Source organism: Triticum aestivum, chromosome 3B (genome assembly GCF_018294505.1).
Source record: "Triticum aestivum cultivar Chinese Spring chromosome 3B, IWGSC CS RefSeq v2.1, whole genome shotgun sequence".
Taxonomy (NCBI): Eukaryota; Viridiplantae; Streptophyta; class Magnoliopsida; order Poales; family Poaceae; genus Triticum; species Triticum aestivum.
Genome location: NC_057801.1, coordinates 3,965,427 through 3,976,392, shown reverse-complemented (window position 1 = coordinate 3,976,392; position 10,966 = coordinate 3,965,427). Strand labels below are relative to the sequence as shown.

Sequence of the window (10,966 nt, the reverse complement as noted above, 5' to 3'; positions counted from 1 at the left end):
ACTTTTCTTAGTTTTTCAACGAATGTGTTTTCATCATGGCATTGATGATCTGGGAAAATTCAGGTTTTTTTTTTTCCTGAAATTGTTCAACAGCTTGCTAGGAAAGAAAAGCCTACTGCGATGCAAACAGAGCACATAGGCCCCAGGCTAAGTTATGATTTGCTTCTGGGCCTCCTCCCTGGGCGATGTGGTACCAAACGGTGATATGTCTTGTATGCCCTAGGGCGAAGCTATGTCTCGCTTCGTGCGATACAGAAGCTAGTATCGCCTGAGGAGCACGAGACTGGACCCGCCGCGGGAGGCCACAGGCCTCAAAGCGCTCGCTATTTTTGTTTTCTTTCACATTTTTTTGTTTATACTTATAAACATTCTAAATATATATATATTACAGAAACACTTTATATTTAAAAAATGTTAATCATGCATTAGAAAATGTTAAATGTCTATAGAAAAATATTGTAGGAACACTTTACATTATTCTCTTTTTTTTCTCGACAAGCAAAAAAAATTTATTACTGAGAGGAACAGACAAGCCGAGAAATGATCTATTATAGATCATTTGGTGAGGAGCAGGCGGATGAGGTCGCCGGCGAGACCGCAATGCTCCGTCGTCTGACGGTCCATGTCAGCCAAGGGAGGCGTTTTGTGGATCGCCTTGAATGCGTTCTCGCATGTATCTCCTGCGCCCTTCCCCTCAGACACAATCTTCAACACATCAGCATAGTCCCCAACGTGGAAGCTGGGGCCAGCGTCGGCGATGAGGTCGGCTGCAGCAAGGACATGTGCCTTGACACATACATGCCACACTGGTGCCTCGGGTGTGCCCTGGTGTTTATAATCTAGGTCACAGATGGCCGCGGCGTTCTTCCGGGTGGTGTTGGTGGCGATTTGCAGAGCAATGCTGGCAAGGTCATGCTCGGTGGATGCTTGGGCGCTCTTTGGGTTGGCCCTTAGCACGGCCATGCACAATGCAAAGTTATTGGTCTTCTTGCATGTGCGAGCAATGAAGTTGATGTCGGCGTGGGTGGCGCGGAGGCCATAGGACATGGCGACAACTACAATGAAAACCATAGCTAAGGATGTTGCAACGCTTGCCATTGTAGTTTACACTTTGTATGAACCTAGGCGTTGCTGTGTTGATGTAATACATGGCGACTCTACATATCTATATATACACGGCACATGTGAGGAAATCATTAATCATACTGATATGATATGCCTTAATGATGGTCTATTTGTTCTTTTTGCTAAAGGTAAGCGCATATCAAATGTGTAATAGTACTTGCGAATCAAATAGTGATGTAGTTATTAAATGTAGAATAAATGCATCAAATCAAAAAATAAGGGTACCCCTACTTTCATTGAGCTTAGAATTCCCAAATTAATGTATCTTCTTTATGAGAGGAAAGATAAAGTAATCTTTGATAGTAGAAATTTATACAAAAATCAACTAATAAATGAGCTCTAGTAAAAAAATAGTAAATGCATTGATATGGAGTATAAATATTTATAGATGGACATCATGTGAGAAATTCATTATAATATTGTCTGCCTTTATCATGATATTCTTTTTGGCTACACACCTGCTGGGCCCACAGCTATAAATATTAAACAAATTTTAGAAATATTTTAGTATTAAAATGTTTTTAAATATCTAGCACCCTAAAAAGTACAACCGATTTTTTCATAGAAACGACTAAAAGACAAAAAGAACAAATGAATAAATAAATAAACTCATGAAAAGTGTGCCGGCCCATTTTTCCTGGCTATCCTAGGGTGGAGCATATCCTATTTAACGCTACGAGGCCACAAATAGGAGGCAGCTCTTAACCAGCGCTTCAAGCACTTACGTGCATGTTCTCTTTCGGCCGGCTCATTAGCATGAGAGCTCGCTACACTTGATCGCTCAACAGCTGGATCGCTCGCTCGATCGGGTCTGCTACAAAAAAAATCTCTAATTCGGTCGTTCCATTGACCGTTTAACCATGTTCATAGATATTTGGAAAACAATTATCAGTTTTGAAAAAAAGGTTTATCAATTTGACAAAAATTTCACATTTTTGACAAAAAAATCATCGATTTTGAAGAAAAGTTCACAAATTTTAATAAAATCCATCGATTTTGAAAAACGTTCATCAATTTTGAAACAACGTTCACGAAATTGAAAGAAGTTCATCGATTCTGTTAAAGAGTTCACGACTCTGGAACAAGTTCATCGTTTTTGAAGAAAAGTTACGAATTTCGAAGATCATTGACTTTTTAAAATGTTGACGGATTTGAAAAAACGTTCATGAATTTTGGAAAAGTTCATTGATATTTATAAAAAGCTTACTTTTTTTTAAAAAAGATCTATTTTTATAAACAAATGTTCTTGAATTTGCAAATAGTTCACGCATTTAAGGAAAAAAATAAAAGAATAAAAAGTAAGAATAAAAAAGAAGGAAAAGGAACAAGAAAAGAAACCTAAACAACAACCGTCCAAAAACCATTCAGCGAAGCAGGAAAACCGATTTGGGAAGCTTCCCAAAACATGGGGCCTCTGTGAACTGAAAAGGAAGAAAATGAAAAGAGAGTAGTTAATAGGCACGAGTGCTGAGATCCTTGCTGAAAAAGGATAAATGGGCCGGCCCAACACAGAGGGGGTTGTGGGGGGGGGGGGGGGTGCTCCATTCGGCCAATTAGTCTTTAAACGGCACTGAAGGTGCCATATAGGGTTTGGGCCATTTTTTATATATGCTGGGTGCTTCTTATATCTCGCTTGACACGATATAGAGCATAACCTTGCCTCAAGCAGACTTATGGTGGGCCTGCCCAGCTGTGTTACGTACGTTGTTTTCCTTTTACATTGGAATATTTTAAAATATATTATATATTTTAAAATTTTAATTACTCGTTCATAGCACATTAAACATTGTTCATGCAGTTAAAAACACCACACAACTTTTAATTTGTTTTGATAGCATTCGAAAAAGCTCTTGACATTTAAAGAAATGACACATTTCAAAAGATGTTACTGCTATTTTTGTTAAATTTTAATACATAGTAAAAAAAAGTTTGTGCAATTCAATAGCTTTTCATACCATTCAATAAAATATTCATGTGTTATATAAAATGTGTTCATGAGATTTAAAAACTGTTTATACGGTGTAAATTGTTAATAAAAGGTTCGTGCAATTTTAAAAAAGGTTCAACCTGTATTTGAGAAATGTTTAACATATTTTTTTTCAAAACATATGTTTGAAAAAAATAGATTATGTATTTTAAAAAAGGTTCAGCGTGTATCAAAAAAGGTTTCACACGTATATGAAAAATGTACAATGTATATTGAAAAAGTAGTCATGTGTTGAAAAATAGAAAACAAAAAAAACTAAGGAAACCAATGAAGAAGCACAGTAAACCAGTCAAAAAACATGTAGAAGCTTCTAAAACCAGCAATAGAAGCTTCCTAAAACCGGCCATATTGGGCTAGCCTGTGTAGCGAACGCCTACTATGAGACGGAATATCGTCTCCTGTAGGCAAGATATAGCCCTCGTGATATATGTTCCCCTAAAAAACGTACTATAGATATCCTTATAAATCGTGGTCTTAAACTGTCAAGCAAATTAGAACTTAACAGCACATAAGATTTGCAGCCTAGGTTGATCTAGCCAGCAAATGTCCACTGAGTTAACTTAGGCCCAAATGCAATAATACGCCTCAAAAGTTGTGCAGAATTGATTGCTCTTCTGCCTATAGCTTCGGTTTAAGGACTCTCATCCGGCACAATCGGTGTGATCATCAGCCCTTGCCTTTCACCCCCTACCCTACCCAGTCTTGAGCCACCTTGATCGTCTGGATTGTGCCCCCCTGCAGTGCAGCAGGCAAAAAATTTTCCTTAAAAAAATGAGTCGCAGGGTCAGTGCATGGGATAACTAACTTTAAATTATCAAGTTGCTAATGCGAAGTCGGTGGAAAGAAATTATATGTCCACCCAGCCTCCCCAACTTGCTAATCATCCCGAATTCACTGGCGGAGCTCCCAGTCAAGGTTCGTGTTTGGCACTCGTTGATTGTGGTGCTCCTGTGTTGCGTCGTGGGTTTGGTATGCACGTCGGTGCGGTGCGTTAGATTGCTCGCAAGTCTTGGTATTGGGATCCCTCGATGAAACCCCACAACTACTTGTGTCTTTCGTGGCGATGGTCCTCTTAGTCTGCTAGGTATGTCCTGCCTTATGTTGAGTGTCTTGTTCCTCTCCTTTCTTGTAACCTTGTTACTTGTATGGTTTTCGGCCTGCTTTTCCTATAAACGGGTCAACTTGTTCAGGTTTTTGATCCGGTTTCCTTGATAAACTGGATCACTCTCCTGGCATAATGGCCACTTTGAGTAATATATTCAGGTGGAGGAACTGTCGGTGTCAAAACCGGCGGATCTCGGGTAGGGGGTCCCGAACTGTGCGTCCAAGGTCGATGGTAATAGGAGACAGGGGACAGGATGTTTACCACCTGGTCCGGGCCCTCTCTATGGAGGTAATACCCTACTTCCTGCTTGATTGATCTCGATGGATATGAGTATTACAAGAGTTGAGCTACCACGAGATCGTAATGGCTAAACCCTAGAAGTCTAGCCTGTATGACTATGGTAATGAGTATATCCCTCCGGACTAAGTTCTCCGGTTTATATAGACACCGGGAGGATCTAGGGTTACACAAGGTCGGTTACAAAGAACGGAATCTACATATTCGGTCGCCAAGCTTGCCTTCCACGCCATGGAGAGTCCCATCCGGACACGGGTGCAGTCTTCGGTCTTCGCATCTTCACAGCCCATCAGTCCGGCCCATGGCTAACAGGCCGGACGCCCGAGGACCCCTTAGTCCAGGACTCCCTCAGTAGCCCCTGAACCTGGCTTCAATGACAAGGTATCCGGCGCGTAGATCTGTCTTCGGCATTGCAAGGCGGGTTCCTCCTTCCGAACTCCAAAATAGTCTTCGAACGTACCGATGTGTCCGGACCTATAACACACACCGCACACAACCGTAGAGAGAATATAATATTTCACGAATCCAATCCGCCGACAACTTTTTGTAACATGACATCACGTCTGTCCGATCATGATTTCGAACCGTTTTTTGACTGCAGCCCCACGTTTCAAGACGCGGTTGCCATTGGCACATCTTGTCAAAGCAGAGACCGTGTCCCCTCATTGTGGGATTCTCATCAATACGTGTATGGGTAACCCAACCGTGCCGTTTATACAGCCCTTGGGAATAGGCGGGTTCTAAGGCGAGTGAGGAGGCGCTTGATATTCGCGATTCTTTATAAGGGGATAAGAATTCACCCTTGTCTACTCACGCCTTCTCCTTCCTCTGCCCTTCCATCCTTGAGCTCCAGCGCCCAAGCTCTAGCTTTCCCTGTCTGAGAAAGCACTCCAACCATGTCCAGATCCGGAGCTGGAGGCAAGTTGATGGCCTCCTCCGTTAAGAAGAAAGATATAAGGAGCTCCAAGAGGCCGGATACCTGGCCAAGGAGATCGTTCACCGAGTTCCAGCCAAGGGACAGATCATCCCTACCCCTAAGCCTCATGAGAGGGTGGTGTTCCTCGCGCATTTTGTCCGCGGGCTGGGATTCCTTCTCCACCCGTTTGTCCGCGGACTGATGTTTTACTACGGGCTAGACTTCCATGATCTAGCCCCCAACTTTATCCTCAACATCTCGGCATTTATAGTTGTGTGCGAGGCTTTTCTCCGCATCCCACCTCACTTCGGCCTATGGCTGAAGACCTTCAATGTGAAGCCGAAGGTGGTAAGCGGCCAACAGGTAGGGTGCGGAGGCGCTATGGTGGGCAAGATGCCCAATGTCACCTGGCTCGAAGGTTCCTTTGTGGAGACGGTGAAGGGGTGGCAATCGGGGTGGTTCTACATCACCGAGCCGTGTGACACCAACTGGGCGGCGGCCCCCGAATTTCAATCTGGAGTTCCAATGCGGCTCACCTCCTGGCAAGAGAAGGGCCTAACCTGGGGTTCTTTGAACGAGCTGACTGGGCTCCAGACGTGTGTCCAGAACATGATACCCAAGAGGATCAAACTTGTCAACGTGATCCAGGTTATGCTCATCCGCCGGATCCTTCCGTGCCAACGTCGGACTTGCTATTTGTGGGAATTCGATCCGGCCAAGCACCAGACGCTGCTAGAGCTCTTCGGCACAACGCACGAAGATATCTGGAAAGTGCTCTTCAAGGCCAGCAAGACACCACCACCTACGACCGAGGATCGTGGGCTTAGCTTAAAGCGCCAGGCTAATTCGGTAAGTTCTTTCATGTTTTCAAGGTATAACCTTTACTGGCGTATTTTGAGGAAGGAGTCTAAGCCCTCTTATCAATTTTTTAGGCCTGGACTAACATAGCGAGGCGGATTAATTGTCCGACCCCGCTACCCGAAGACAAAGAAACCCCACTCCTGACGAAGATGTTGTTTCCAGCGCCTTACGATGTGCCGGAGAAGAAGGCCAAGAAGATGACCAAGGGGACCAGGAGTGGCCTTCGTTGAAAGGGTACTTCGGACCTGTCGTCCGAAGACGAGACCGACTCTTCAGCTGCCGAAGACGACGAGGAGGAGGAGGAAGAAAGCGACTCCCCTCCCAGGGGGGAAGGAAAAAGAGGGGGGCCTCCACAAATCTGGAGACGAAAGCGCCCAAGAGGGGGAAGGGCTCCCTTGAGGATAACTCCACGTGGGATGTCGATAGCAGTCCGAAGCGAATGCCCCGGACCAAGCCTCGGGCCGCCTCGTAAGTACCACGAACCTTATGCACATCCAAATGCCCGACCTTTCCATTTTGTAATATTAATACGTTTGAATTATGCCATTGCAGTCCGGCCCGCGACAGCTCCCCGCGATCCTCGACAGAGGGTTCGCTAGACTCAAAGGAGATGGCTAGCATGTCACTGCCGCCTGCTCACTCTGTCTCGCCCAAGGGTGATGACGAGGTGGTGCCCCAAAGGACCTTCCTCGACCGGGAGGTTCCGGAGATCGTCAGGGTGGCGTCCAAGGATGACTCCTCGGCCGCCGGACACATGGGGGAAAAAGCCCCCATGGGGACTGATGATGGGGGCCGAGTTCCATTCGGCCCTCAGCCGGATACCATTCCGGAGACCTACACAGCTCCGGAGTCCAGCGAACGGCCTTCCCCGAAAGGAGAAGGTGTGCCTGTTCGGCCAGCGACCTCTGTCCAACCAGAGGCACCGGATAATTTGCTGGAAGCGCTGCGAGGCGCTTCCATTGTAGATGAACACCGTGTCCTTATGGGTACGGTGATCGAAAAGGTTCAGTCTACCAAAAGCGGACTGACCGAAGCCTGCGCTAGCCTTTTAACAGGCTTTGATGTAATAATTTAGAAAGAATATCACAGCGTAGACAGTAGCCCCTGATGCTCTGTTCGGTGTTCGGAAAGAAAAAGCCGAACAGAGGATCTAAACAATTTTCGCAGGAGTCTAACATAAGATGTCTATGTGAATAAGCAGGCGTCGCTGCTAGCTGCTGCCGCTCATACTGCGAAGGTCTCCAGACTGAAGCGGAGCCTGGAGCGGGCCGAGGAAGAGCTTGGCCTCATGAAGAAGCAGCTGGAGGACAGCCAAGGTATGCAATAACCTGTGCGTATATTTTAGAAAGGATGAATGGTTCGTGCTGACTAAAGTGTCATGAACTTTATTAAGGGCCATGACCGAGGTGGCGTCCCTCAAGAAGGCGTTAGCCGAGGCCGAGGACAAAGCGGCCAAGGAGCGCGCTACGCGCGAGAAGCACGTGGCCCGGGTCGGCGAGGTCCAGCAAGAGCTCCAGGATGCCGTCAAGAAGTACGAGTCCTTGGAGCATGATTCTAAGACGCAAGCGTCCGAACTTGTGAACGCCCGCCAGAGCGCACAAGAGGCTCCAGCCGCGGCCAAGAGCGCCCTTCAGAAAATCCAGGCGGCCAGAAAGATTGCGTCGGGTAAGGCTTTCATTATGCAAAACAAGTCTGTGAAGGAAGCGTTACTTTTACTTACTCGGCTTACATTGTTTTTGCCGAGCTTCCGCATTTTGATTTTCGGCAAAAAGTAATGGCACTTGACAATGACCAATTTTCAAGTAGCGGGAATCAATTTTTTTAATTTAGATATTTTGTGTAATCTTATAGTGTACGGTGGGTCTATGAAATATCAAGTTTTCCAAAGCACTTAGGCTTAAGGAACACTGCTGACTATAATACCCTTGATTACATAAATTTAATATTTTATTAGAAGGACCTCTCCATATCGATGGTAAGTAAAATTCAGAGGGGTAAGTACCTGAATGTACTTGCCAAGCACCGTAACACAGATTCCAAATAATTCAAGTCTTTGTTGTCAGAAATTTAAGCAATGTGCTGCGTACTTACTCAATATTAGGTAGAAAGTTAATATTGCAAGTTCAAAATGAGCAAACACTCCAAAGACAAACATCCTTTAAGATCCAACAGCGGTGTTAGTTCGTATATGCAATTGTGAAGCAATCAGTAACACATCAAACACTGTTTAGATGGCATTATGAAAATCCTCCTGTTTTCGAGCATGCAACCACATTGTGCACGGATAAAAGCAAGTAATGAACACGTAAAAAGAAGCAAGTAATGAACATTCTTGAGGGAGGAAGCAAACATTTTATATATAGGTGCCTATGGTAATCCGGGATGTTTATTTTTCTTTGATTTTCATGTGAACAGTAGGGAGGGTCCTTAGTTTTTTCATTTTTCTAAGTAACCAATGCACTTGATTCAGCCAATGAGCTTATAAGCTATAGCATGTGAGAAGACCACCAAATCGACCATGCCCACGACCACGACGCAAACGTTTGAGAGCCATCTGCATGGATGGCCTTTGTTGTGGATCTTCGACGGTGCAATCCATGCCCAACCTATTGGCAACGGTTGGTTGAACCCGGCCATATTCATGTGTGCAGCACCAAAACTGGCGATCTTGGGATTCAACTCGCGATCAAGCAAGATGTTGCTAGAGTTGATGTTGTGGTGGACAATTGGCTTATTGCATCCATAGTGCAAGTGGCAGAGACCTTTGGCCACGCCGATGGCAATGGATCTCCTCTCTGGCCAGCTTAGCAGCCGACCAGCATCGTTTGCCTGGTGCAACAAGTAGTCAAGGCTTCCATTCACCTCGTACTTGTAGACGAGCATGATTGCTTCCTCCCTCTCAATAACATCTAGGATTTTGATGATGTTGTCGTGAGTAACACATCAAACACTGTTTAGATGGCATTATGAAAATCCTCCTGTTTTCGAGCATGCAACCACATTGTGCACGGATAAAAGCAAGTAATGAACACATAAAAAGAAGCAAGTAATGAACATTCTTGAGGGAGGAAGCAAACATTTTATATATAGGTGCCTATGGTAATCCGGGATGTTTATTTTTCTTTGATTTTCATGTGAACAGTAGGGAGGGCCCTTAGTTTTTTCATTTTTCTAAGTAACCAATGCACTTGACAGCCAATGAGCTTATAAGCTATAGCATGTGAGAAGACCACCAAATCGACCATGCCCACGACCACGACGCAATCGTTTGAGAGCCATCTGCATGGATGGCCTTTGTTGTGGATCTTCGACGGTGCAATCCATGCCCAACCTAAATACGGTGGCCATCTCCTCCATGTATCGCGATTGATCTGGGATGCCCTTGTCGACGACGACCTTAAACTGTTCCATGTTGTTTGCCATAAGCTCATCGCAATTGTCTCGCACCCAAATTGCTAACTGGCCATCCGCTCCAGCTCTAGTGGCCACCTGCCCAGTCACGAGCTCCAGCAGCACTACACCGAAGCTATAAGTGTCTACCTTCTCCGTCAGTTGGCTTGTTGCAACCCCATATTCTGCAGGTAATCAGATATTACTACTACTTAAAAGACAAAGCAAGTGAAGACATAATTCCATTTCCCAACCTACCTGGAGCCGCATACCCAAATTTACCAGGAGGCAGGTCCGTGATTGGCAACGGTTGGTTGAACCCGGCCATATTCATCTGCGCAGCACCAAAACTGGCGATCTTGGGATTCAACTCCCGATCAAGCAAGATGTTGCTAGAGTTGATGTTGTGGTGGACAATTGGCTTATTGCATCCATAGTGCAAGTGGCAGAGACCTTTGGCCACGCCGATGGCAATGGATCTCCTCTCTGGCCAGCTTAGCAGCCCACCAGCATCCTTTGCCTGGTGCAACAAGTAGTCAAGGCTTCCATTCACCTCGTACTTGTAGACGAGCATGATTGCTTCCTCCCTCTCAATAACATCTAGGATTTTGATGATGTTGTCGTGACAGATGCTAGCTAACAGGATCATCTCAGACTTGCAACGGTTCTTGACATTGTCATCTACTAATAGCATTGGGTTCATGTTCTGGAATTTCTTGACGACTAGTGTAGTCGGGAGACCAATACCAACAATGTCCTGAACATGCACTAAGTATAGTTCATCCTCCCCTATCCTTCTGCTAGCCCACATCCTTCTCACATTATTTTCAGTAAGGTTGTCAACTACACCTTGTTCATTGTACTCAATCGGCAGTGTTACTGTAGGACGGCTCCAGAACTGCATCCTCTCAGCGGCCAGATAGGGCGTGAAGAGTGTTTGTGTGTCAAGGTTGTATCAACCTGCGAACACTTTTTTTATTAGTATTCAGAAGCTTGATCTCCCTTTGGTTCAAAGAGGGTTTTTTTTTGTTAACTTATTTCCACATTACAATGCGTATTAGGAAATAGGGTATGCATGCATGAGCATTTATGACCAACGGCTCTTTGAGCCAATGCATGAACCCTACACAACCGCTCTTATGCGAGGTGTTGCCAAAATGCATTCGTTTTTTGAAACGTATGGAGTACTAACTATTAAGAGATAACGGGAGAAGCAAGCTCGTAATCAGTTTTAGCCAGAAAAGGTAATTAGTTTGAGTCAAATAGTGACAACAAAGGAACAAAT

At 45.0% G+C, this 10,966-nt stretch overlaps 2 protein-coding genes across 2 annotated transcripts; both read right to left on the bottom strand.

Annotated features, from left to right (window-relative positions):
- Positions 1–427: 427 nt before the first annotated feature.
- LOC123068181 (pectinesterase inhibitor) lies at positions 428–1,151 on the bottom strand. Its single transcript, XM_044490666.1, has one exon. It carries the CDS (start codon positions 1,096–1,098, stop codon positions 556–558), a length of 543 nt encoding a protein of 180 aa, XP_044346601.1. The 5' UTR covers positions 1,099–1,151; the 3' UTR covers positions 428–555.
- An 8,344-nt stretch (positions 1,152–9,495) lies between these two features.
- LOC123064182 (receptor-like protein kinase 7) lies at positions 9,496–10,585 on the bottom strand. Its single transcript, XM_044487719.1, has 2 exons — positions 9,940–10,585; positions 9,496–9,866 (listed from the first exon to the last, which is right to left on the bottom strand). The coding sequence occupies exons 1-2, from the start codon at positions 10,583–10,585 to the stop codon at positions 9,496–9,498; spliced, it is 1,017 nt and encodes a 338-aa protein (XP_044343654.1).
- Between the last annotated feature and the right edge of the window lie 381 nt (positions 10,586–10,966).

Bases quoted from the DNA above. Each gene is read 5' to 3' on its own strand.
- LOC123068181 (XM_044490666.1), bottom strand. From the start codon at position 1,098: ATGGCAAGCGTTGCAACATCCTTAGCTATGGTTTTCATTGTAGTTGTC.
- LOC123064182 (XM_044487719.1), bottom strand. From the start codon at position 10,585: ATGCAGTTCTGGAGCCGTCCTACAGTAACACTGCCGATTGAGTACAAT. The intron at 9,867-9,939 runs GTAGGTTGGGAA...GATTACCTGCAG, and splicing joins ATTTGGGTATGCGGCTCCAG to AATATGGGGTTGCAACAAGC.